This window comes from Aspergillus undulatus (assembly GCF_047715775.1).
Source record: "Aspergillus undulatus strain CBS 261.88 unplaced genomic scaffold BDV17scaffold_4, whole genome shotgun sequence".
NCBI lineage: Eukaryota > Fungi > Ascomycota > Eurotiomycetes > Eurotiales > Aspergillaceae > Aspergillus > Aspergillus undulatus.
The window spans coordinates 149256-175702 of NW_027396608.1; the positions used below are offsets into that span (position 1 = coordinate 149256).

The following is a 26447-nucleotide window of genomic DNA, read 5'->3' on the forward strand; positions in this document are numbered from 1 at the left end:
CTACTCCGTGGGTATGGAGCTGACAGCGGTGGTGGGTATACTTATGGCTGCGATGTCCTCTCCTTTGACTCGTTGACTCTAGTCATCCTACTCGATTTTCAATCTAACTAACATGGAGAATCTCAATAACGACATACTTCTCCTTATCGGGGATTTCCTCGCGCGCCATGAGGACCGCCACAGCGCTATCTTCATCAATCGGCGCTTCAACAAATTATTCTCTCGCTCGCTGTACCGCTCAGCGACATTGAAAAACCGTTCTCAGGTCCAGTCATTTCTAAAAGCGCTACTGCTGCGACCTAGTCTCAGTGGTGTCGTGCGGTCATTGGACTTTTCCGGCTGGAAACTCGAGCACAATGACCGTGTCCTGACTCAAGACGACATCGCGCTAGTTTCATTATCCGCAAAAACACACAGTCATTCCGCGGATGAGCATTCCCAATGGGAGAAAGACCTCGCCGAGGGCTTAGATGAGGCTTGGATCGCGCTTCTACTCTCGACAGTGCAGAACATCAGTCAACTCAACTTGGTTTATCCATCGCAAGCACCAGAATCAAGGGGGTATCTGGACCGATTATTCGAGCGGGCAACGACTCAGCTGCCGTCGACTAGGCACCCGGCTTTCCATCGGTTGAGAGAGGTCTCGCTGCGACAGGCGAATGGGCTGGATGGTGTTACCGGAACTTTCTCTACGTCGCAGGCTATGCCGTTCCTGCAAATGCCCGCGCTGAAGAGCCTCTGCGTTGACTCGTTGATCGAGTACCGCGGTCCAGTCGACGAACAAACCGACGAGCAAGCCGACGTGGACGAACAGACCCCTGTCGAAGCAGCACCATCACTACAAAGTCTCCCACCCCCGAAACCTGAAGTCCAAGCCCAGTCCCTCACGGAAATCACACTGAGCATGAGCAACGGCTTCAACGGCATGTCAGAGCTCCTCTCATCCTGCCCATCCCTCAAATCATTGAAATACCAACACTCCGACGCGCACCTCCTCTCCGAGGGCTTCCAGCCCTCCGCATTCTTCAACTCATTGTCAGCCAACAAATCCACCCTGAGGACGATCCACCTGGACAATCTAGGCGAGCACCTCCCCTTCACGATCTCCGGGCTGAACGAAACGCACGAGCAGCCATTCGGGTCCTTTGCGGACTTTACGGCCCTGAAAGACCTCCGTATCAGGTTACCTAACTTGCTAGATATGCAGTGGCAGCTGAACTTTGAACCTTCTGTTCCATTGACGGAAGTTCTACCGACTTCCATCGAGGAGCTGTATATTGAGTCCTGTAAGGAGAACACCCTGCCTGTGCTTCTGCGGCAGGTGAATGGGTTACTGGAAGCAAAGGGGAAAGAAAAGAAGAAGAAATTCGCCAACCTGGCGAGCTTGTCGATTGAGGGTTTCTTCCATGATGATGAGGAGGATGCACCTGTTTCTGGTGATGGAAACGGAGATGAGTTGAATAGAGAGGGTGGGAGAGTCATCAAGCCAAGGGTTTACGAAATGGTTGAGCCGCTGAGGGGGGCTTGCGAGAAGGCGAATGTGCAATTGTTCCTGCGGGATCGGGCTTGTGCGCATACGATGCATTAGAAGGAGTTTGGTTTGACTACGTCGCGCTTTGTATGCATGATGTCTGGTTCGGTGCTTTGGAGTCCTTTATTCCTTTTTTTGGGCCTTTTGCCATGCTTTTACGATTTATAGATTACCCCGGATCTAGCCTTGCCAGTTTTGTTTTCTTTACAAATAGACTTTCTGCATTTTCATAAATATTGAATATGGTCCACTTAGAGATATGCTCAAGGATAGCCATGATTCAGGTGAATTTAGCTCTTGTATAGATGATCGCTGTATAGATGATCGCTGAGGTCCTGGAGGGGCATCAGAGATGTAGAATGCCTCCGTTTGCATGGTAATACAGCGCTAGGGCTCGCTACCTACCCCCCTCTCCAGGCCTTCTCATACATAATGGGGTCTCATCTCTGCAGTAGTCTCCAGGTTTAGCTCATATTCTGTCTGCCCAATCTTATGTCGAGACTGAAGTCTCTTGCTATTCCGAATCTTCCCAATTACCGACCTGTCCGTCGCGAATGACCACAGGCATAAGTTCCGGGGACACAGCTGAAGCTACCTAGATAGCAGGCAACGCAGCAGGTTCAATGCAGTTCACTGGATGGCCAAGATCACGGGTGATCAGCCTGATGGATTTCCTTGATCCGCTCTCTGAGCCACATTACAACACCTTCCTTTCCCTCCTGACCACCCACCTACTGCGTCTCCTCTCCCTCTTCCGATCACCTTGTCTCGACTTGCATCTAGTTCCCAACCACAGCCAACCTCTAGCTCTTTGAAGGATGCGAGTGCTAACAACCCAAAAAGATAGCCCGCCTCCTCGACCTCCTCTTCCCGCGGGCCTCCACCATGAGCGAGCCCCGAACCGCCGTCTACGCCTCCACCGATGCAGCCTTGAACATCTCGATCTTCCCCATCCAAACCCCTGCGAAGACATACTATGCCGCCCAGATCCCGGTGCGCAAGCCACGGTTCCAGGGCTCTCTTGACCCCGCTCGTATTGACTTCAACCGGATCACAAGCCGTGAGGCATTAGTGGTCCAGTGCGTCGGTTTAGACACGGGCATGCCTTGCTTTCGCTGTAGCAACGGTGATGGACCATGGACTGAGTGCATAACTAACCCGAGGCTTTGCTCAGGGGCGTGCGCCAATTGCCATTTTGATGGGAATGATGCGGGCTGCTCTCTCGTTTGTCATGGTATTTCTGCTCTTTGCCTCGTGGCTTTCCTGTGCCTTACGTTAATCGTCCACTAACATCTTCATACCTTAGACCGCGACATCCCACCGAGGGGAGAAGGAGACAAATCCTGGTACACCACCTCGCTCGGAGAATATGGCTCGATCAGCGCGCCCTTGGCCACCGCATCCTGCTCCAGGCGACCGAAGAGCTCTGCTACCAGAACAAAGGCTACCGACGACGTCAAAGCCCAAACGTCCACCGTCAAGTCAGCTGCCTTTGAGCAGGCCTCCAAGGCCTGCAATGACCTTGCTGGGACATTTACCGATTTGGCGGCCGTGTTTGAAGATGACACTTCCGATATTTCAGTGACAGTAACAGTGACAGCGACAGCTCCAAGGATACTTGGAGTTCCGGCAGGAGCGCCATCTCTTGCTTCGCCTGCGGTGGCAGAGCCGTCCGCACCCCAGAAGCTTTAGAGGACGACGTATGCGGCCACAGAAGGGGGAAGAGGTCTCGTCGCAGAGATAACATCGGGAAAAGGGCGGGAAAAAGGCCAAGAAAGGAAAGAGAGGCTCGAAGAGGAGGAGAGGATATGCAGCGTCAATGGAATCATGACGTCTCGTTTTGATGTGGCATGGATTGACGAGACCTTGGTCAGAAGATAGACCGAAGCGGGTGTGCAAGGTTCTACGTCAATCCTCGTTTGGAGAGTTTTGTCTTCGAGGTAATGTAGTCAGTCCATGGTCCGAAAAGAAATATATATATTAATACTGCATGCTGTTGAAATCTTCGCATCCAGAAAAATCATCTCCACCAACGGAACACCCCTCTCCTGAAGGCATATATCTCTGCTTGGGGTCTATCTGACTCTGGAATCCCAAGAACAGACAATTACTCGCACGGTCCATTCTACGTCTCTGCGGCCCATGGAAGTCTTGATGCGTTGCGCGTTTTGCTGGACGTTCATTCTGGGAATGGCAGTCCCAAGTCGGTGTCTCTGGATCAGCGGGGTGTTTCGCTGTTACATGTTGCCTGTGAGTTTGCGCAGATTGAGACGGTGAAGATTTACTCAATCACGATAACGATTCTTCGCCCTTGGGGACTGTCCATGTCCATGAGAGGGATGAGGCTGGATACACGCCGATTATGTGTGGGGCGCACTCGGTTGGTGCTGTTGGCGAAAAGGCAACTGGTCATCGCGCGCGGAGCGAGGCGTTGATGAATTTCCTCCTAGATCGGGGAGCATCTGCGGCTGACTCTTTGCCTTCGCCTGCTAGTATTGGTGCCGAATTAACTGGGGAAGAGGGAGAATTGTCCCCACAAGCATGGCCGACTGTTCTCAGCCGCGCCATTACAAGACCCAGCTACGGCATGGTGAAACAGCTTCACCATGGCGTGGACGGCCAGAGATGTCTGGAATACTATAGCAATGGTCCAGGGTCTTGGGATGATGGTGTTACTGTCCGGGATGTCACTTCACTGCGTTTGGGGAGTCGGTGTTGGAATGTGGATGGGGTGACGGCACTTCTTGACCATGGCCCTGGACGTGAAAGAGGCCTGGAGAATGTGAGTCTAATATCCTGCCGTGACAGTATGGACCGGCTTCCTCTGCACTGGGCGGCTGCGGGGTCTGATCCAGCATTTGAACCGCTTCTGCCCGAGGGCACTTTGAGCCATGCTATAACCGGCACTTTCGAGCTCATTGTGCCTGAGGATGAGTTTTCAATATCCAATATAATCAATACTCGCGACAAGAAAGGCGCCACACCTCTCCACTATGCTGTAACCACCCACTCCCCCATGCGGTACTAAAGTCTCGCACCACGCCTATCATACCCCCCCCCCCCCCCCTCCAAAATGGCTCTGTTCGCACGGCACCGACGCAAGCATCATCGATTCCCGGGGCCAATCCGTCCTGCACCGGCTCGCCTCCTCTCTAGACGGCGAGCCTATCGATCTTAACCTCCTTGACCTGCTCTTAACCCATGGAGCGCTGCTCGACCACGCTGACCAAAATGGTGATACAGCACTGCATATCAGGGCGAAGAATCTTCGGCAAGTCGCAGTAGTGAGGGCGCTCGTTGCTCGTGGGGCGAGAGTTGATGTTGTCAATAAGAAGGGGAATACACCGGTGCATGAGGCTATGATTGGGGCGCTGAGACCGAGGCTGAGTTGGGATGGAAAGGGGCAGGAATTGGCCAGCCTGGAGGATCGGGTTCATTCTCAGGATGAGGTTCCCGAGGCTCTGCTGGACGGTATTGATGGCTTGATGAACTGGCCTAATAGCGCTGGAGAGATGCCCCGCCAGCTGGGCGAGGAAACGAGGAGGAAGTGGAGGATGATGGAAGGACGCAACTTTCGAAGGTAGGGGGGGGGTTCACCGCCAGAAATCTAGTATAGTATATTCAGTGTTTGTACACTCAGCCGGACCATGGGCGATATGGGATGGACTGGGATTGAGATGACCCTCCACCTATTCTGCGAAGCTCGTCAGTGAAACGGACAATATAGTGGTGTTGAGTTAGGGCAAGGTCATTGCGTATCTGTAGATATATAGCAATTTGGCTGTAGGACTACTTTTCTCAATTAGAGCTTGGGCTTTGTGTCTTAGTCTTCTCAATTGAGCAAGGCATCTGCATGTGACTAGAGCACTGATTCACTGCTCAATTCATTTGAGGCAGTTTCTTCACTTGCTTTTCTGACCACGACACTCCCACCACCCACCCCAGACTTTCCTGTTTCTTCATCTCATCTTCGTTCATCCACTCCATTAACTCCTTCTTGAAACAGCCTGTGCTTGAGCATTCTTGTCTTCCGTTCCTTGCTTCTCCCGGCCGCTTGAACCCCAACACAGAACTACGGTCAGGGCTACTTTGGCGAAACATTTTGAGAAGTGAATACTAACACCAACACAAATCTAGTCCATTGTTCCCATATTTCACACCCGAACGAACATACACCATGAGTGGCTCCAGGACAACAGTCTACTCCTCATCCGCCGCAGCCCTAGATCTCCAGGACGTCTCTCAATCCAGTGCCGCAATGAGATACTGCGCCAGCCAGGCTGCAAGGCGCGAGCCCCAGTTCCGGCCATTTGCAAATATAGCAAGGCTAGATTTTAGCCGCCATGCAAACCGCGAGGCACTGATGGTTCAATGCGTTGGTGAGGTGGTGGCCGACCCTTGCACCCACTGTAAGATGGGCTGTGGACCATGGACTGAGTGCATACACGTTGGCGCCTTGTTTCTGGGTTCCTGCGCCAATTGTCATTGCCATGGAACTGGGACGAATTGTTCGCTTCGCCGTAAGTCAAAGATTATTCATTTGTGATGAGCCCGTTGGGGCCAGACTGGTGAGTGATGTAACATCGTATAGGTACCTTAGCTGCTGCTCCTGCTGCCCCTGGTGCGCCGGCTGTTCCTGCTACATCCACAGCGAACGCAGGCAACGATGAGCCTCCCAAAGCCACCGCGTCCATTGAAAACCGCTCGTCGACAGAGTCGCCTGTTGGCGCTAAGAGAAAGAAGGAGAAGAGGAGGAAAAAAGAGAAAAAGAAGAAGACGAAGTAAGCTGCCCCAAGAACGTTGCCGTTAGTTTAGACATGCTAGGTCTCATCAATTTGTCTGCTTTCGCTGACACCAACTTCATCAGCAGAGCAAACACAAAAGCGCTCTCGCGAAAGCTTCTCAAGAATGCAATAGAATTATTAGAGATGGCCGTTTCGCTCATGCCTGACATCAACGACTCTAGTGACGGCGGTGGCTCCAGCTTCAGCGAGAGTGAAAGTGGAAATGATAGCGACTCGGATGCATCAGATGAGTGGTAACGCGGCTTCCAGCGTTGAATAAGGCAAGAGCATACCTGCTCCTAGTGGAATTCCCAAGGAAAGAACTCCAAGGCAAGGGCGGCAAGGGCACTGGCGAAAGGAAGGGGGTCATCAGTCTTTGCCAGAGAGATCTTGGCTCGGAAAGAGGCCGGATTGGGCGCCTCGAGGTTGAGTCCAAGCACCGAGAAATTTTGCCATAGATGTGCCACAAAAAGCTAAATAGCATTGGCTTCCTTCTATAGTATGTGGATTGAGTTCTACAGTACATTGAATAGTGCCATCCATGGCTCTCTTCCCTTGGATAATGTTTAGCCGATGTCCAAAAGCTGAGTCTTCTCTCATGATCCTATCTGAAGGAATAAGGGGCATGGTCTGGATGCGAGTCTCACCGGCTTTTTGCAGTTGGGATATAGATGAAACGCCCGGCCGAGGGGAGGGGCCTGCACGTCAGAGTCATCCGCGTCGGTCGGATAATTTGCCATGGCCCATGCAGGACAATATTATTGACTTCAGTGAAAGCATCATGATGAGAGCCCGAATTCTTTCGACGGCCGAGTGACCGACGCTGAACTCCATCTTTACGATATTCGAAGATCGGCATTAGCTGACGTCAACGCGCTGCAAGCTGTAGAGCCTAGAATTACGAGCGGCCAGGATTCCCGGATACGAAAGTCAGATAAAGTAGCTCTTCACCATGGCACGGTAGAACTCGTTGATCTATGAGAATTTCGAGCTTACATTGCCCTATCAAGTTGGTTTCTGGTTACGTGACCTCCAGGATTGTTGACAGCACGTGGACCCTCACGATAATCCTCCGCACCCTAACTTTCTCCATCTTGCCCCGTCTTCACCTTGATTTCTACAAACAGTGAACCAAAGCTCTATGAATGCTGTCTGACCTTGTTACAAGTCCCTCGACGTGAGCTCAACACAATCACCCATCCAATCACCAAAACAACATGGCAGGGTCTCGACCAAGGCCTGTCCCCGCCGGAAACTCACCTCCCTCAACCACATGAGCCCCCTGAAGGTATGATGAATTGATCGTCAAAATCTCGCAATCAATTGGCCCACTCTCTATCTGGGTCTTGTCCAGACTCACACCTTCACAATTGGATTCTTCACCAGCCAAGCTTTGTCCCCGTCGCTGATCAGCCCGACCCCCGTATTAACAGGCCCCGTTTCGCAGATCGTCCATGGTGCAATTATTTGGGGCGCTTGCACCAACATGATCTACAGCTTTCTCCTCAAGACCACTGACGAAATGCGAAGCACGGATTGTGATCATACGTTGGACTTGACTTAAACTTGGAATTTCCGGGTTATATCTTGGGGTGTCCTGTCCTTGTCTCGGCCGCGTTCTGTGTTCTGTCCCGTCAACAACTCTCTCGCCTCGCGACCATGGTCATACTACCTCTTTTGCTCCTTTTGGCCAGCCTAGCTGCTGCGGCTTCGAAGCCCAACATTCTTTTCATCCTTACCGATGATCAGGGAAAGCAGCAGGTTGGAGGACTCGAGCATATGCCCGCGCTGCAGGTATGTCGATGACTCCCATCCGGCTTACTCATACTAACCATCCGATATAGAAACATCTTGTCCAGAAAGGCACAACTTACGACAGTCATTTCTGCTCTACAGCTGTCTGTTGCCCTTCTAGAGCTAATCTATGGACCGGTCGCATGCCTCACAATACCAACATTACGGACGTTGGAATGCCGTATGGTCCGTTCTCTCATCCCCATGTTTCCATTGAATACAAACCCACATCCTGCAGGCGGCTATCAGCGCGTAGTTGAGGCGGGCTGGAATGATCGCAACGTATTCGTCTATTTGCAAGAGGCTGGATATGAAGTGAATTATATTGGGAAGGTAAGAGTTTAAGCTGGCAAAGAGATGGTTCAACCTGGTAACAAAAATAATCAGCTATATAATGCCCACACCGAGCAGAACTACAATAAGCCGTATGCGAGGGGTTTCAACAACTCGGAGTTTCTGCTCGACCCATACACTTACCGCTACTACAACGCCAGGATGACTCGAAACGGAGAAGAGCCGGTCGATTACTCTGGACAGTACTCAACGGACCTCCTATCACACAAGGCAATGGGCTTCTTGAACGAGTCGTTGAAGAGTCCTGACCAGCCTTGGTTCTTGACCGTCGCGCCGAACGCACCGCACTCGAACGGCTCCGCCACGGCTGACGGAACTCATTGGTTTGGAGACCCCGAGTTTGCTCCTCGTCATGCGGGTCTCTTCAAAGACTACAAGATCCCTCGAGACGAGAGTTTCAATACTCTCATCCAGGGTGCGGTTGGTTGGACCGCGGATCTCAAGAAGTTGAGCCAGAAGGAAGTGGACTACATGGACGAGTTTCAGCGCAAGAGACTCCGAGCTTTACGAGCCGTGGACGAAATGGTCGACGCTCTAGTCACCAGATTAGAGGACGCTGGGCAGCTAGACAACACCTATGTCATCTACTCGACCGATAACGGGTATCACGTTGGACAGCACGCCATGCGGCCCGGGAAGAACTGCGGATATGGTGAGTATAGCTGGATCCCGAATTCTTTATTGTTGCTTCTTTCGTCCATGAACCGAACTGATCTCACTGACTGTCACCAGATACGGACACAAACATCCCCCTCATTATCCGAGGACCAGGAGTCGCCGGGAATACCACGATAGATGTCGTCAGTAGTCACACTGACCTCGCCCCTACATTCCTCGATATCGCCGGTGCACCCACTCGCGACGGATTAGACGGCAGGTCCATTCTCAACATCGACACCGGTGCGAAGAAGAAGACTGAGCATGCGTCGATTGAATATTGGGGTCTTGTATGTCTTATTTAACTTTTATACTTTGGACTTCTTCTCTTCCATGGACACTGACCCTATACAGGCTGTTCCTGAGGGCATCTACGGCTACATCAGCAACCAGACAGACCAGCCCGAAAACGCTTATGAAGGCAACACTTACAAGAGTCTGAGATTAATATCAGATGATTACAGCATCTACTGGGCCCGTTGGTGTAACGGTGAGCGTGAGTTCTACGACCTGAAGGTACGAATTCCCGAAACCCTACTTTATGCATAAATATCGGCTTACGGCATTCTGTAATATAGTCCGACCCTCACCAAACCGTTAACATGGCTGCAAACCCTGGCAAGCACAAGGACTTCAAGATTGCCAACAGATCTCTCCGCCAAGTGATGCAGCGCGCCAATGCTCTAGTCATGGTGTTGAAGTCCTGCACCGGCGACTCCTGCCGCGACCCCTGGGGCCAGCTCCACCCCAACGGCGACGTGAACAACCTCATCGACGCGCTGAATAGCACATACGATACATTCTACGCCAATCAGCCTCGCGTCACATTCACACAGTGCGAGAAGGGTTACATTGTTGCCTCGGAGGGTCCTCAGAAATTCAACGTCTACAATAAGGCTACTCGGGATGTGGGCGGTGGAATTGGTAGTGAGGATGATGACGATGAGGATGCGTCTCTTCCGACTTTGGACTTTTCTGATGCGTAAGTTGCTCTCTTACCATAATAGAGTCGTGCATCTTACTAACACTGGTCCAGCACAACATTCTTCATGGCATTCGCAGCAACGACGTACATGCTCATGTAAATGTAGATTGGTGGTCAGGACGGAGGTAGCACCCGGGTATCGGACTTAGGGCACGCGCCTTCCTAATCTGTCACCATCTCTGTTATGTTGTCACCTTAATGGCCGCGCTCTTTGCTACCTGGGACACGAGAGCTCTTTCCATAATGAGATTTGATGATGTATTCCAACACCTCCCAGTCTCATTCTTCCAGTAACACTAACACTAACACTAGCACTAGCACTAACCTACTTATTCCACATATAACATTATGCCCATACCCACGTTCGTTTATCCACGTATTAACTTACCCCCACCTCATACACATAGCGAAATCCCCGCCAGCGGCATCGAATCCTTCCCTTCTTTCGTCCATTCTACCACGCCGAGACGCCGTTGCATCATGGTCGAGGGCGAGCGCTGCAGAGAGTTGAAAGAGGCTTGCAAGACGTTTGGAAGAGTATTCAAAAAGGCGTTTCACCTGCCGGGACATAATGCGGAGCACCCCACTCCAAATCCGGATCCGGATCCTGGTCCTGCGCCGGGGCGTAGCGGTTTGGGCGACGGTGATGGGAACGGCGATGGTGAGGACGAGGATGGTGGGAACAATGCCGATGGGAACGGCGATCAGAACAATGATCAGAACAAAGATGACAAGAACCCTCCACAGGGTGACCCTGATCCAACGCAGCCTCGTGAGGACTCACCTACCCCTTGAATGTCTGGTGGATTTTCAGTTGATGACGAAGGATAACCTGCAGAGACGGGTGACGGCAAGGCAAAAGAAGAGGATACGGGCGTCAGGTTTGATGTGCCCGGCGTGGAAGGCAATCCCAAGCCCGGTGACAAGATTGAGGATAGTGGTACGGGAGATGATGAGCCTGGTCCGTCAACTAAGGGCAACGGGAAAAAGTCCAGGTCACAACGTCTACACTCCCCTAGTCCAAAATCTGGAACTTCGCCAGAGCCGTCGAACGCATCAGAGTCGCCAGAGTTGTCAGAGTCGTCAGAGTCGTCAGGTCCGTCAGAATCGTCGGGTTCATCAGGTCCATCAGACCCCCCTACCCATCACCCTGGCCCACCCTCTGCGAGTCCAGCCCTTGGTCGTCTCACAACCGAAGGTATTCCCCAATGGCCAACTGGGCCATTGCCAAATCTGGCGCCATTTCTACTGCTGACCCATTGCAGATACTTTCACTGGCCAAACCCATAATGATCAGCCGTCTGATGGTAACCCGCAACCTCCGCAAGACTCATCGACCACTACACCTTCGGACCCAAACTCGGAGGCTATTTCGTCAGGAAGTAGTAATCCAGCTCTCATAACGCACCGTTACTCGTATGCAGAAAGACGTCGGCTAGAAGAAGAACGGTTAACCTCAATAGAGAGGGCCAGACTTTGGCAAGTCTCTCGGGTTGAGTGGCCTGAAAATACGTTTATTCGTAAACTCCAACGCGGTGTAGCGGCAGCTGCTCACCTAACGTCTCGTCCCTCCAGATATCAAACTTCACATCCTGCACGAAAAGGGCCGTCTTCTCAAGTCCGAGCAAATTCAGGAGCCACAGATTCTCCCAGTACAGCACATAGCCCACCGGATGACGAGCATCCAGACGACGACAACCCATCACAGAATAGTAGTTCCAAAAATAAATGCAAGGCTCTGCAAAGAGATAGGCCTTCACGGAACGATGACCCTTCGAAGAGGGACGGACCTCCCGGTAGTGGAGGTGCTGGCGGAGGCGGTTCAGCAGAAAGGGCAGCCTCAACGGGCAAGGGCTCAGATGGTGATGATGGTCAAGAAGGCCGAGGTCAAACAGCCTATGCTTCTGCAGAGGCGAGCGATGGCAAAGATCCTCCGCAAGGATCTAGGAACAACGTCTTAGTGTCTGATGGTGTGATTGGCAGACTACCGCCCGTTCCGAGAACTGCAGCGGACTTTCCTAAAACTTGCGCTGGTGTATTTGTGCAGATTCGACTGACCAGGGACAACATCCCCGTTCTATGTAGCGTATGTAAGTCCGCTAGATCTGAATTCTGTTCTAATTATCATAGGACGCGAGAGGCCGCAAGCATTCGTCGGATCCCGAGGAGTTACATTGGTCAAAGCTGCGGAAGCTTTACCTCGAGTCTGGAAGATCAAAGCACATGGACGTTATGCGACTAAGCGACTTTTTGGAGGCAATCTTCGAATTTTATGACAAAATTCGAGTCTTCCTCGACGTTCAGGTGAGATGTTACTCTGGAGTGGACATGGTTGATTGGCTTCGGCTGACCAGAAGGATTACACAGTCAAAGCGAAACCCTGAACGTGTTATCGCAGCGATCGAAAGTACACTGGACCGTTTCATCGAAGTGTTGGAGATAGTGATTTGTCTTCCCAACGAAGGCTATCTTGCCTTCAGGGAAGAGCTCCAAGACCACACGATTGTACTCAACTGCCATGGTTTTGAGGCTGCAACAAGTTTTGAGGTTGCAAGAAAAGTCTTGGAAAAGAAGAATACAGAACCGCCGATCCATTTCATGTTTGATTACCTCGTTCTATCCTTGCATCCCGATCTAACTTGGGAATTTTTGAAGGATGCAAAGGAGCAGAATAGGGATGTTTACATTCAGGGTGCGAACAAAGATTACCAAATGTGGCGTTCCATCCGGATGGAAACCAAAGGGGTTGTCACCGACGAGCCTGCTCTGCTTCACGAGAAATATTTGGAATTCAAGGTCAATGAGGTACCGTGGGTCACCCAGCCAATGTGGTCGATAACGGATGAAAGAAGGGAGTATCATCCCGATGGCATCTACCCAGAACGCTACGTTTAGTGAAAATAGGGATTTGCGGTAGATAGAACTCAATCAGACATCCCTATGATGCTGGCTTATGTCCATTTTTAATTTCTCGTAGGCTCCCTAGAGGATCTTAGAGAATTACGATGCACGGGCAAGAACAATTCGGTCAAGTATTATATATGATCTGGTCTCCGACATGCAATATACACTCGCTTAAGCCCCTTTGAGCCCTCACCTGCGACAACGCCACCCAGACAGACCGCCAGACATTATGTGTAAGCGAAGCATATACAGATAAACGCATATCAAGCAACAGGAATGAAGCAGAGACGCAGAGGTATATGCATACATGTTTTGTGTGAGAATGTTCAATATGTATAATAGTATAGAATAAAATATAAGAAATGAGCAACCTTCCTAACCCGGGGTAGGATAGGGCGACAGGTATAAGTAAGTATATAAATATAAACAAGAATTGAAGGGGTAAGGGCAGGGTATATATATGAAGCGGGTGCTAGGACCCAAATAAGATAAAGCCGGCTCGGCCAGGGTCAAAAAGATAGTGAAACGAAAGACGAGAGGTCTTTTTGCAGAGCAAAACAAAATCAAGAAGTGTTTGTTGTACATGAGTCATCGGAGGCATGGACGACTCACGAGCCGCAAGTGAAATGATAACGACAATGGTCACGGTAACAATAAACGAAAGACGTTGCTGTGGTGGTACATGCATGATATAGTCAAATAAATGTACAGAAGCCTCCCAATGTATAGTCCGATGTAGAAAATAGCGCCGGGATATAGAAGTCGGAACGAAGACGAAGGAAGAAAAGACGGAACAATCATATCATCATCAATTTGGTAGTTCGCCGCTCAGGGAAACGGCGAGGGCCACCGGCCGGTGGTGGGCCAAGTTGGTTTGAAGAGGGCGGTGGTCGACCGGGGTATCCTCGGCCTGGACCGGGTGGAGGACCGTAGTTATCGTACGAGCCTGGTGGTGAGCGGGGTCCGCGGCCGCCTCGGCCGCGGTACCCTGGTGGTGGGGGTCGACCGCGGCCTGGAGGAGGCATCGGTATGCCGGGCGGAGCGAGAGGGGAGGAGGGCATGGTAGGTCTGCGGAAGCGGTGTGGTGAGACGGAGGCTGCAGCGCGCCGGGCATCACGCTCGCAGTAGACGAGGCCGTTCCACTCGAAGTACTCGCCGCGGAGGTCGCTGTTGCATGTTCGGCAGCGGAGGCAGTCGATGTGGAATTTCTGGTAGTTTGCAGGGCCTGGGCCGGCGCGTTCGTTTGTGGCTAGGTATTCGCCTTCGATGCCGTTATGGCAGCCTGCGCAGATGGAGCCGTTGCGTTCGTGGTAGTGCTGGGCGCAGTAGGGGCGGTCTTGGAGGACGTAGAAGTCGTTTGTTTCGAAGGGGAGGCGGCAGGTGAAGCAGGTGAAGCAGCCACGGTGGTAGCGGCCCGTTAGGCGGCCGTCGGCGGAGGAGATGGATTTGCCATAAATCATCTCGCCGCAGCCTCGGCATTCTCCTCGCGGTTTGCCCTGTTGGGAACGGGGCGATGGTTCTGTTGCAGCTCGCGCTAGGCGTCTAAGTTCCTCCTGCTCATCTTCCTTGTTTTCGGAGTCGTGGGGCACTTCGGGGATAAGGGATAAACCGCCCTTGCCTAGGGTAGGATCTGTGGGGGAGTCGGGGCTGAAGAGAGATTCTGGCATACGCGGTGGCGGTTCGAGAATTGTTGGGCTTTCTGAGGGATGGGAGTCATCTAGGACACGGTCCGATTGTTGAGTTTCTTTCCGAGGGTCTTCAACAACACAGCCGAGACGGGGCAGGTCCGAAGGCTTCCCTCTGGACGCATGGCTGATGTCGGATTGGATGCTGGAAAGCGAGGTACCGCTTCTGGTTTCTGAAGGTGATGACTCTGCAGAAGACGCTGTCGAATCTTCCACATTGTCATCAAAGTTATCGAGGCCAAGGGCACGAGCGAAGTTAGACATTGAAATTGCGGAGGAACTACTAGCGTCCGGTTTCTTTCGTTCTAATTCGCCACGCTCGTTCTGTTCTGGAAGGTTGGGCTGCAAATAATCTGATTCCGAAGGCTTGAAAGCTTTATATTCAACCTTGCCGGACCCTGCTGGCGATGCAGAGCGTCGTAAGTCTGACTCGTCAGGCAGATCAACCGGCGGGCCGTAGGCGCTTTGGGACGGACTGTTAAAGAATAACTCTGCGGATCCACGAGAACTGCTGACACGAGAACTGCTATGACGGTCCGAGTTGGCGTTTGCCGATAAACGAAGTGGGCTGGCAGTCGGTTTCTCGAGATCCCCTTTGAAATGCGAAGCGCCAAAGTCGAAACCGCTGTGAATCTCGTTCTTCGTGTTACGCTTTGACATATCGGACATGGACGAATCCGAGAAGACTGAGTGGTGAAACGGGTTGGGAGGTGACTGCGGTATTGGCGGAATATCCTCTTCGTATCTGTATCCAGCTATAGCCAGACTGCCAAATGACCGGTGCGTCATTGCTGTTGAGCGCTTTGAGTAACGGTCACCATATCGGGTACTTGCGATTGACGTTCTATAACTGCTTTGGCTGACTATTGAGGCGTTGTGTTGATGTCCGTGCGGCACATCATCCTTTGGTAATGGCGGAGGCGGTGGTGGTTCTTGTGAGTCGAACGGTAGATGCGCGCTATGGGGCGGGCAATCGATATCCTGGTTCATTGCGTCCGCGTAACCTGGAGAAGGGGCAGCTGGCGCCGAAATCGCGTCCTTCTTCAATGCCATACCATTGACCTGCCGCCCAGACATCGATCGAGGTAGAGGGAAGCTCGGGATGCCCTCGCCACTGCTTGCTGAAGTAGGAGGTTGAGGTAGGGGGGAAGTCCGAAGCGGGGACCGCGAGCCTGGAGATGTCGACAGTGGAGATGGTACAAGGGAATCATTGCCATCCTGCCCAGGAGTTGGATGCAGGAATGGGCGATCTAGAAGCAGTTATTGGCCGTTCAAGAACGACGCTGTGCGGATGAAGACATACTCGCTCTGAGAGGATCAATCTGTAATACATCGTCCGACCGCGATGTTGGTCTTCGAAGACCTGATTTAGGAGGGGGTGCAGGCGGGGGAGGAGACGATGTCCGCGATGTATCTGGTGGGGTGTTAGCAATGCGTGGCGATGGCTCCTGTCGCGACTGATAAAGTACCGTTTGCAGGTTTGGCGCAGACATGGTCGCCCATCGCCAGGATGTCTACATTGACTCCACAGTCCGAGCACTTGACCATGGGCAATTCCCCCATAGAATCTTTTCCTCCAGCCATCTTGACAGACGCGGCGTCTCCAAAGTTGTGACTCCCCCGTTGTTAGAGAATCATCCGATTCGGGAGTTCAATCATCGGTCGTGCAGTCGTCAAGACAATAACTCGTCAGGTTGCGTACTTTTCTTGCCCTCCAGCAACTAGACGTTCCTAGCCAGCGATCGAGATCGGAATTATTGATGGATGAGATTGAAAGTGGATGGAGGTTGTTGGTGTTGAAAGTAGCGACGACTGGAGACAAGTTACCAGAGCGAGAAAGGTTACCTTGGAATCTAGCAACGATATTAATTAATATTCTGAACGAGTGGCCAATTGCAGCAGGCGATAGGCATAACAAGAAATCGATAATCGCCATAATTATAGCGACGGTGGGCCTGAGCCAACGACAGGCCTCGTGCGGTTGAAGTTCAAGCAGAAGAGGAACCATCCGAGCAACACGCGTCCAATCCGCACGTCAGCTTCCCATCGCAATCTCTCGACAACAACTAAGGAAACAGTCGCAACCGGGCATTGGCATTTACATCATTGCTACCGCTACGTATTCTCCTTCTACTCGTTCTCGAACCAATTGATGCTTATATGATCCATGGGCAACAGAATCCCCAGGTTCTCATTGTCGTCGTCGCCCTCTTACCCCTTTTCCAGTCCCAGTTCCACCCCCAAGTCCTTCCTCCCCACTAGCGAACCGTTTATGTGCAGAGATCCGGATGGAGTCAAGTCGCGATCCTCCAGAAGAGGCTAGTCAGGCGACTAGCCCCTGAGCAACGACTCAGTGCGCAGCCCGAGCCGTCTATCCTTCTGCAGATCGCTCAGGGGCCGACCGCTCAACCACTGAGAATCTGAGATGCAAACCACAGCCACCATCCGCGCTTTGTTCATGCTGGACCCTCTGTCACTCATCAGCACTTTGTTGTTGTTGATGCGACGCTGCATCTTTATTCCTCGCCTCGCATCATGCATATCACTTCCGAATTCCGAATGGGCTGGGCGCTGCACGAGCCCCTCCCGCGCGCTAGTCCTAGACGAAGCTCCGTCTGACGGAGTATGTATATCTCGGTTTTTCCCTGGTGGTCTTGACTTCACCGCATCGATGGGTTTGAGTCTCATATGCAAGAACACTTGGAACAACGGTAGTTTCAACTAGGCAGAGAGTTCGAAGCGTTTTATATTGAACGAGGTATTAGTCCTCGCTCGGTTTATGGTCATCCGCTTACAACGGATTATTACTCGCACTTACTCATGCAGGTCAGAGGCCTGAGTCGGAGACAGTAAATATTGTAAGACTCCGTGGTGATATCATGAGCGGCCGAAGAATCCACCTGCGACCGGCTCTTCCAGAGTGTCAGACTCTTCCTTCAACGCCTTCTACGTCGAGCATCCCCCATCTTGCAGCCTGGATCTGAGCAGGAAACCCAGCAACCTTCCCCTGACGTCCATGGTACCATCGACAGTATCTGAGTATGCCCTGTAAGTTGCCAGGCGTTTCGTCACCGAGTGCCATCCTGTCATGGATGTGCCGAATTTTTTGAGCTTGCCTAAGAAGACGACAGGATAATAAACATCACGAGAGCTCTTGCTCTGTTGTGACAGAAAGGGTGAGATTCCTTGAAACTGTCTGTAGAGATCATAAAGTATCGATTCGTCTGGCCTCCTATCTTTCAAGAAAAGAGTGAGGCAGCGAGGATGTGCAAGCCTGAGAGTCATCATAACTCGAGCAGTCCTATTGGGTCCCAACTCTCATGGTCAAAGTTTTGAGATGGATCATGGTCGATCTGCCCACAACAGTCGATCGATCTGCGAAGTTCAGTGGCACAAATGGCGTCTGTTTTGAAGGAGACAAGCGATTTGCGTGACATGTATCCGAGGCTCCTGAAATTGTGAGGTATATTCATGGAACCCGATGCAGCTGCTTCAGAGGCTGTTTTTTTTTTTAAGGTTTCCGCATAATGAAGCTACAGCTCACATGTCAAGAGTCCCAGTTAACGTAGCCCTGTAAGGTATAGCGCGTGTAGAAGCGCTTGGCACTGTTGACTGGACAGCAGGAAGAGACTAAAGATTCGCCCTCTCCACCGTCCCTTGGCTTTTTGGCCAACGCACTGGCTTCGAGCTTGGATCATGAGGAACTGATCTTCCGCACAGTGTCGAAACCGCAATGTCTCAAAACATAGGATATGACCAAGCAGGGTAGCAACAGTGGTGTGAATGAAGTACCTCGGGCATCCGTTTGCAGTTGCCGTGAGCGGCAGTCTCGTTTTCGGGACAACAGAACCATGGAGCCCCATCCGAGCTTTCCGTACAAACAAGGGGCCCCAAACTTTCGTCGGTGGCATGATGCTATCGGGCATTATTTTATCATTGAAGAGAGTCGTCCCTAAACAGCACCTCAACATTGCTGTCTCTTGCTTTGAGAATGGCTGATCGGGCACCAGTATTTTGGGCCAGCCCTGAACACAATTTCGCTGCAGAGCTTCCAGTACGCACACTCGGTTCCGGTGCTTCGGTTGTCACTTGTCCCTGGCGAGCGGAGCCCTGTCAGCGTATGGAGGTGGGAATGCGGGTCTCCTCCAGAGTGCGGAGATTGCTCATGATTGGAGGACGCTCGATTCTCCAAGCTGTCTCGCCAGGCTGCAGCCTTAACGTCGAATTTCTGGCCAGCACAAATACATGAATGCTGAGCTATCAGACAGCCTCAGTATCTCTCAGCCTGGGCTCGTGGAATGTTGCGCATCGTATGTCGAGGTCTTTAGAGTCAATTAAGTAAAGTGAGCCCGCAACCCGGCGGCCATGGTCAATAAAGCGCAGAAGCTCGAAACAGCTGGCGAGCCCCGCTTAGGATGTTGAATTGCCATAATAGCAATTCATACGAGTGAAGGATGCGATGGCATGACCCGAGGGCACGTTGGGCAGGAGTGAGAAGTCGATGGCCGAAAGATTTACTGCGAAAACAAAGCACATGGAGAATTCACCGTCAGTTAGAAGCCATTAATCAAGCGATATGCGATAATCTTTCTTTGAGGGGTAATGAAGTTTACTGAAAACAGTGCCTCGAAGCTCAGTTTCTCTTCACCGCAAGTCCCCGGCGTGTCTCGTGTGCAAAAGCCCCGCCATTGCAGAGTCGAGATCAATTGCCCAATCTCCAGTGATTGGCTGCATATGGGACCTTGGAGCATGGAGGGTCACCGCTGGATTGGCAGGAACGACCATGGTCAATGGGTGTGTTTTTCGGGGAAGCGGGCGGATAAGATAAACGTGACCCGGAGTCGAGTGTCCCGCTATAAAGTGAGACCCCCCTCCTCCCGTCTCCTTTCCCTTTCTCTCTTCACCCCAAAACACTCAATTGACCTCAGTCCCAAGTTCGTCTCAACGTCGATATCTAAGGTCTTTGGATCACACTCTTCTTCGAGGCGTGATCGCTCAACACCGTCAAAATTTTCTCCACACTTCTTAACTCGTGAGTTTCCCCGTTGTGTTTCCCCGGGTGGCTTCCCGTCTGGAGCCATTGAGCCTGGGGACGGCCGTCTCGACACTTGCCTGCACCTCATGCTATTTGGGAAGCCATTGCTAACTTGACTTTCTTAGGCGGCACCACCCGTTCAACGGCCGGCGCTCATCCAACCGTGGCGGAGCACCAGCCAATAGTTTATACACCCACTAAACAACTCCTGCGTTCATCGAACATCCTCTATCCCGCCATATTCGTCAATAACTGTTCCTGAATTGCTCCCGAAATTCTGAACGCAATGGCTCCCCACGCAAATTCGGATGTTGCTGCCAACGGCGCCGTGAACGGGTCTGCCCATGCTGCTCGCGCCCCTCTGTTTACTGTCAACTCGCCCAACGTCGAATATACCGACGCTGAAATCAAGAGTACCTATGCTTACCATACCACCGATATCACCCGCTCTGCGGATGGCAAGCTTGTCGCCACTCCCAAGGCGGCCAACTATCAGTTCAAGGTTGACCGTAAGGTCGGCAAGGTTGGTCTGATGATGGTCGGCTGGGGTGGAAACAACGGTTCCACCGTCACTGCTGGTATTATCGCCAATCGCCGAAACCTCACTTGGGAAACCAAGGAGGGACCTCGTGCTGCCAACTACTACGGTTCTCTTGTCATGAGCTCTACCATCAAGCTGGGTACCGACTCCGGGACTGGCGAGGAGATCAACATTCCCTTCAATGACATGTTGCCCATGGTCCACCCCAATGATCTTGTTATTGGCGGCTGGGACATCAGCAGCATGAACCTTGCTGACTCTATGGACCGTGCTCAAGTCCTCGAACCCACCCTGAAGCAGCTTGTCCGCAAGGAGATGGCCGAGTTGAAGCCCTTGCCTAGTGTCTACTACCCTGACTTCATCGCCGCCAACCAGGAGGACCGTGCCGACAACGTCCTCGAGGGCAGCAAGGCTACCTGGGCTCATGTTGAGAAGATCCAGGCCGATATTCGGTGAGTCACGTTTACTCGTCTAAAAGAAATACATTGCTGACTGAAGCAGCAATTTCAAAGCTGAGAATGGCCTCGACAAGGTGATTGTCATGTGGACCGCCAACACCGAGCGCTACGCCGATATTCTGCCCGGTGTCAATGACAACGCTGACAACCTTATCAACTCTATCAAGACAGGTCACCTTGAAGTCTCCCCCTCGACTGTCTTTGCTGTTGCCTGTATCCTGGACAACACTCCTTTCATCAACGGATCTCCTCAGAACACCTTTGTTCCTGGTGCCATTGACCTGGCTGAAAAGCACAATGCATTCATTGGTGGTGACGACTTCAAGTCCGGTCAGACCAAGATGAAATCTGCTCTTGTTGACTTCCTCATAAACGCCGGTATCAAGCTCACCTCCATTGCCAGTTACAATCACCTCGGAAACAACGATGGCAAGAACCTGAGCTCTCAGAAGCAGTTCCGCTCCAAGGAGATCTCCAAGTCCAACGTCGTTGATGACATGGTTGCCGCCAACCATATCCTGTACGAGAAGGATGAGCACCCTGACCACTGCGTCGTCATCAAGTACATGCCTGGTGTTGGTGACAACAAGCGTGCCTTGGACGAGTATTACGCCGAGATTTTCATGGGTGGCCACCAGACCATCAGCCTGTTCAACATCTGTGAGGACTCGCTGCTCGCCTCTCCTCTTATCATTGACTTGGTTGTTCTCGCCGAGATGATGACCCGCATCACCTGGAAGGCCGATGATGCCGCTGAGTACAAGGGCTTCCACAGCGTCCTCAGCGTGCTGAGCTACATGCTTAAGGCACCCTTGACTCCTCCCGGCACTCCGGTCGTCAACTCTCTGGCTAAGCAGCGCAGCGCTCTGACCAACATCTTCCGTGCCTGCGTTGGACTGCAGCCTGAGTCCGACATGACTCTTGAGCACAAGCTGTTCTAAGTCGAAGTCGACATCCCAACAGTTGGGAATAACTACCCAATAGTCTTCTCTTGCTAGCCAACTATAGCCACTCTTTGAAGCAATGAACAAACCAGATTGACTTGGTCTACAAACTAGCTCCTTCGTAATCAATTTTTCTGTCACTTCTCTGACTTCTGTCTAGAAAATTCGGATCGCCAAGACTCGGCTTTAATACATAGTCCCAAGAATGCATTTCAGAAGAGACCGGCCATGATCATTCCAGGACTGTAGAAGGCGAGGACAACCAAGTTAGTTATTAAGGTATTGTGAGCCCAGTTGCTGACAGAGCGGGGAACGGAGCCATTCCGAGAATCTTCCTTCCCAAGGTACTCCACGCGGATGTCACCCGTCACCCAACATCTCATAATAAATGCTTCGTATTTCATCAAAGTATGTCAGGATAAGTCAACCATCAATCCGGGACTAATAAGAAACCTAATACTGCAACCTCAGACAAATCCCGAGCTCTGCCATTTTGATCTACTGGATTTTTGGTGCAACACAATGTCCGAGCCAACCACAAAGCAACAAATCCACCACATCAAGCCCTCCGACTTAGAGAGCTTCGTCCACCGGGTCCTAGTGGGCAACAACGTCCCGCCAGAACATGCTACAATCATCGCCAACTGCCTCGTCCAAGCTGACCTCCGAGGCGTCGACACACACGGCTCCAACCGAATCCCCTCATACATGCAGCGCATCCGCCAGAAAGTCCTCGAACCCTCAGCAACCCCCGAACTAACCCAAATAACACCCATCGCAGCCCTAGTCGACGGCAAAAACACCTTCGGCTTTCTCTCTGCCCACAAGGCCATGACGCGAGCTATCGAAATGGCCTCCGAATTCGGCATCGGTCTCGTCTCAGTCAAACACTCCAATCACTTCGGCATGTCCGCTTGGATCGTCCAGCAGGCCATCGACGCCGGAATGATGTCGCTCGTCTTCACAAACTCCTCCCCCGCCCTCCCCGTCTGGGGAGGAAAGTCAAAGCTCATGGGCGTCTCGCCAATCGCGTGCGGCGCGCCGGCGGGTAAAGAGCGGCCCTTTATCCTAGATATGGCTCCCTCCGTCGCGGCCCGCGGCAAGATCTACAAGGCGCTCCGCCGCGGCGAGAAAATCCCTACGGACTGGGCGCTTGACAGGGATGGGAATATCACTGATGACCCCGCGCGCGCGCTTGAGGGCGTGATGCTTCCCATGGGTGGGCCGAAGGGCTCCGCGCTTGCGATCATGATGGATGTCTTCTCTGGTGTCTTTTCTGGCTCTGCGTTTGCGGGACACGTTACGGGGCCTTATGACCCGTCTAAGGAGGCGGATGTTGGGCACTTCATTATGGCTATCAAGCCGGATTTGTTTGTGAGTCTGGACGACTTTAAGGAGCGGATGGATTATCTCTATCAGAGGGTTGTTGGGAGTGATAAGATGGGGGGTGTAGAGCGGGTTTACTACCCCGGGGAGATTGAACAGATTACGAGGGAGACGAGGTTGAAGGAGGGAATTCCTTTCGTGCAGGCGGAAATCGAGAAGCTGAACCAGGAGGCGCAGTGTGTTGGAGTTGGGAAGTTGGAGTATGCTTGACAAGTGTATGGGGAACATACACTGTATATATATTGTTGTGTATATTCTTGATTTAATATACGCCGTTATGAAACCAATGACATGCCGATATGTTCACTATTTTCCGACCAGGGCCGCAATTTACTCGTAAGCTTTCTGCAGTGTACACAGTAAGAATAGAAAAAAAGTAGCAAGCTGAACATTGACTCCATACACTCGGCAGGCTCACCGGTCAGGTGACCGGCCATCGGGGCGAGAGGCCGAGCTAGACGTCGGGCTTGGCGTACACGGGCCAAGTCAAGAGCCGGAAAATTTGCCTTGATTGGGGCTAGCAAGCGCATCGCAGCTCCAAGAGAGGAATCTCTATCAGATTCTCTTCGGATCTAGTAGCAATATTTGCTGGTATGGAGCCTTTGCGATGGCAGCTGTGGACTTCTCAAGACAGCTTTGCTCGCGAGGCGGCTGTCAAACTGGCATCGGGCCAACAGGAATTCTCCTACTGCATGGCGGACCATCAACCATCTCCAAATTGCTGCGCCCTCTCCTTTTGGTTGTATGACTCAATTGCCATGCGGGGAATGAGGGGATCGAAGAGTCAATAATAACAGCTCCTGGAAGCTGGCGGATTTGCTACGAATAAAAGCAGTTTGACGGGATCGCGATAAGTTAGCCCCTCACCAGACCCCACCACCCCCTCTTCTCTCTTCCCCTCACCACTCACACTTCTGCTTCTTCTGCCAGCCTCCCACCGGCCCAGTCCCCTTGAAGCAATTTATTCCCGCTTGTTCCCTGATTGCTGATTATTACATCGTCGGCTTTTTTTTCTATCCATCTCTCCCGCTTCATCTTCCCTCCCGTTTCTTCATCCATCCAGCTTCAACTCTCACACACTGTCATCATGGCTAGCACCGTAGGACAGGTAAGCTTCCCATAACCTTATGATTTATATCGTTCTCGATCATATGCTAATCGGTCCAGACCATCACTTGCAAGGTGAGCAACCGGCCAGCGCGCAGATAAACAATGGAAATCCCGAGTTCGCGTACCAACTGAAGCTCTGTAGGCGGCGGTTGCGTGGGCTGCCGGAGAGCCTCTCTCCATTGAAGACATTGAGGTTGCTCCCCCCAAGGCCCACGAGGTCCGTATCCAGGTACACCACACTGGTGTTTGCCACACGGGTCAGTGTTTAAGTCGACCAAAACCAGCTGAATTCCGCTGACAGCGGCAGATGCCTACACACTCTCCGGAAAGGACCCCGAAGGTGCTTTCCCCATCGTTCTCGGACACGAGGGTGCCGGTATTGTCGAGTCTGTCGGCGAGGGCGTCACCTCCGTGAAGCCCGGTGACTATGTCGTTGCTCTTTAGTATGTTAAACGCAGGTGGCGTTCAAAAGGCGATATTCTGACGATTCGCAGCACCCCCGAGTGCCGGGAATGCAAGTTCTGCAAGTCCGGTAAGACCAACCTCTGCGGCAAGATCCGTGCCACCCAAGGCAAGGGTGTCATGCCCGACGGCACTTCCCGCTTCAAGGCCCGCGGCAAGGACCTCCTCCACTTCATGGGCACCTCCACCTTCTCCCAGTACACCGTCGTTGCCGACATCTCCGTCGTAGCCGTCACCCCCAAGATCCCCACCGACCGATCCTGCCTTCTCGGCTGCGGTATCACAACCGGATACGGAGCCGCTGTCGTCACCGCCAAGGTCGAGGAGGGCTCCAACATCGCCATTTTCGGCGCTGGATGCGTAGGTCTCTCTGTCATGCAGGGAGCCGTCAAGAACAAGGCCGGCATGATCATTGCCGTCGACGTCAACGACGCCAAGGAGGAGTGGTCTCGCAAGTTTGGCGCCACGCACTTCGTTAACCCCACCAAGCTCAACGGCCAGACGATCCAGGAGAAGCTGATCGAGATGACCGACGGCGGATGCGACTACACCTTCGACTGCACGGGTAACGTCGGTGTTATGCGCGCCGCTCTGGAGGCCTGCCACAAGGGCTGGGGTGAGAGTATCGTCATTGGTGTTGCTGCTGCTGGCCAGGAAATCTCCACTCGACGTAAGCCTTCCCTTCTTTCCGCTCACAACCAATCACTTACTAACCGACTCCTAGCATTCCAACTCGTCACCGGCCGTGTATGGAAGGGATGTGCCTTCGGTGGCATCAAGGGCCGCACCCAGCTCCCCGGTCTCGTAGACGACTATCTCGAGGGCAAGCTCAAGGTCGACGAGTTCATCACCCACCGCGAGCCCCTCGCCAAGATCAACACCGCCTTCGAACAGATGAAGCTGGGCGACTGCATTCGTTGCGTTGTTGACTTGTCATAGGTTGTATAAAACTTGATGTCACAGTATGTAGTTGAATGAGATATGAAAAGTTCAATAAGTAATAGCTTCGTTTGTCGTATGAAAGTGAAATTGGATAAAATATACAGGAGTTTGCCAGGCGACGATCTGGATGGGTTGGGTGTCTATATACGTCGAGCCTATGTCCTCAAGGTACTCAGCTCAAAGCCCAAGTACACCGACACTGCTTGGACGACAACTTATTCGATCGTGCCATCCACCCATCCTGAGTTCGTTTAAGGACAAATTCTCACTTCCGAGGCCGAGCATCATTGATAATAGAATCGAAGCACCTCAGATCGTAACCCAATAGTCAACAATACTGAGAACTTCGTTCCCATGGACTGGGCTAGATGACTAAGTGACCTCATCGGGCTCACCTCCACACCCCACCGTCTCTTCCCCGAGGTCCCCCTCTCATCCATAATACCCCCTACTATTATTGTCTTTCCATACCTATAATTTCACCTACTAAATACTCCTTTCTATATCATAGATGCAGTGCAATAGCCCTAATCCGACCCTGCCCCGCTCCCCCATTTGCTTCCCCGCACAGACGCCATGGCTATAACCATAATGACGACAGGGGACTAGGCAATTATACCGTGATGTTCAATATGCAATGATTGCAGTAATACTGGGAGTGATTCAGCTTTACAGTCTCCCTTTTACTACACTCGTTCATCGAAGTGCAGTTTCCAGGCAACAAGAACCCCCACCTTTGACGAGGCTCGGAACCGCCTCCGGTGTCCGCGGTGTCGCGGCCGCCCCGGGTATCTTGCCGAAGAGATGGGTTGGAGACGGGTATGGAACACGTAGCAGGCTATGGGGGCGGAGACAGAACAGAGCACTGATTAGTA

The 26447-nt window shown here is 52.2% G+C and overlaps 9 protein-coding genes across 9 annotated transcripts; 8 read left to right on the forward strand and 1 right to left on the reverse strand.

The window, feature by feature from the left end:
- Window positions 1-112: 112 nt before the first annotated feature.
- BDV17DRAFT_287295 (uncharacterized protein) lies at window positions 113-3223 on the forward strand (the record flags this gene model as incomplete). Its single annotated transcript, XM_073761136.1, has 3 exons — window positions 113-1568; window positions 2379-2591; window positions 2838-3223. 3 exons carry the CDS (start codon window positions 113-115, stop codon window positions 3221-3223), a joined length of 2055 nt encoding a protein of 684 aa, XP_073619760.1.
- Window positions 3224-3358: 135 nt separating this feature from the next.
- Window positions 3359-5268, forward strand: BDV17DRAFT_299469 (ankyrin repeat domain-containing protein; the record flags this gene model as incomplete). Its single annotated transcript, XM_073763879.1, has 4 exons — window positions 3359-3400; window positions 3547-3781; window positions 3811-4552; window positions 4635-5268. The coding sequence occupies 4 exons, from the start codon at window positions 3359-3361 to the stop codon at window positions 5113-5115; spliced, it is 1500 nt and encodes a 499-aa protein (XP_073619761.1). The 3' UTR covers window positions 5116-5268.
- A 440-nt stretch (window positions 5269-5708) lies between these two features.
- BDV17DRAFT_287297 (uncharacterized protein) lies at window positions 5709-6573 on the forward strand (the record flags this gene model as incomplete). The annotated part of the gene is made up of 3 exons (XM_073761137.1): window positions 5709-5940; window positions 6123-6312; window positions 6402-6573. 3 exons carry the CDS (start codon window positions 5709-5711, stop codon window positions 6571-6573), a joined length of 594 nt encoding a protein of 197 aa, XP_073619762.1.
- Window positions 6574-7801: 1228 nt separating this feature from the next.
- BDV17DRAFT_299471 (sulfatase family protein) lies at window positions 7802-10106 on the forward strand (the record flags this gene model as incomplete). The annotated part of the gene is made up of 8 exons (XM_073763880.1): window positions 7802-7863; window positions 8010-8109; window positions 8160-8295; window positions 8348-8442; window positions 8497-9115; window positions 9196-9410; window positions 9475-9636; window positions 9699-10106. 8 exons carry the CDS (start codon window positions 7802-7804, stop codon window positions 10104-10106), a joined length of 1797 nt encoding a protein of 598 aa, XP_073619763.1.
- A 1903-nt stretch (window positions 10107-12009) lies between these two features.
- Window positions 12010-13059, forward strand: BDV17DRAFT_252459 (uncharacterized protein). The gene is made up of 3 exons (XM_073756556.1): window positions 12010-12191; window positions 12236-12409; window positions 12473-13059. Exons 2-3 carry the CDS (start codon window positions 12329-12331, stop codon window positions 12998-13000), a joined length of 609 nt encoding a protein of 202 aa, XP_073619764.1. The 5' UTR covers window positions 12010-12191; window positions 12236-12328; the 3' UTR covers window positions 13001-13059.
- A 641-nt stretch (window positions 13060-13700) lies between these two features.
- On the reverse strand, window positions 13701-16698 carry BDV17DRAFT_143860 (LIM domain-containing protein). The gene is made up of 3 exons (XM_073754342.1): window positions 16164-16698; window positions 15998-16108; window positions 13701-15944 (listed from the first exon to the last, which is right to left on the reverse strand). The coding sequence occupies exons 1-3, from the start codon at window positions 16276-16278 to the stop codon at window positions 13807-13809; spliced, it is 2364 nt and encodes a 787-aa protein (XP_073619765.1). The 5' UTR covers window positions 16279-16698; the 3' UTR covers window positions 13701-13806.
- A 3317-nt stretch (window positions 16699-20015) lies between these two features.
- Window positions 20016-21669, forward strand: BDV17DRAFT_279269 (inositol-3-phosphate synthase INO1; the record flags this gene model as incomplete). The annotated part of the gene is made up of 2 exons (XM_073759687.1): window positions 20016-20722; window positions 20772-21669. The coding sequence occupies 2 exons, from the start codon at window positions 20016-20018 to the stop codon at window positions 21667-21669; spliced, it is 1605 nt and encodes a 534-aa protein (XP_073619766.1).
- Window positions 21670-22194: 525 nt separating this feature from the next.
- On the forward strand, window positions 22195-23268 carry BDV17DRAFT_279270 (Ldh family oxidoreductase; the record flags this gene model as incomplete). Its single annotated transcript, XM_073759688.1, has 1 exon — window positions 22195-23268. One exon carries the CDS (start codon window positions 22195-22197, stop codon window positions 23266-23268), a length of 1074 nt encoding a protein of 357 aa, XP_073619767.1.
- A 368-nt stretch (window positions 23269-23636) lies between these two features.
- BDV17DRAFT_252465 (bifunctional alcohol dehydrogenase/S-(hydroxymethyl)glutathione dehydrogenase) lies at window positions 23637-25629 on the forward strand. The gene is made up of 6 exons (XM_073756557.1): window positions 23637-24166; window positions 24226-24240; window positions 24311-24425; window positions 24476-24611; window positions 24663-25300; window positions 25355-25629. The coding sequence occupies exons 1-6, from the start codon at window positions 24146-24148 to the stop codon at window positions 25567-25569; spliced, it is 1140 nt and encodes a 379-aa protein (XP_073619768.1). The 5' UTR covers window positions 23637-24145; the 3' UTR covers window positions 25570-25629.
- The last annotated feature ends 818 nt before the right edge of the window (window positions 25630-26447 follow it).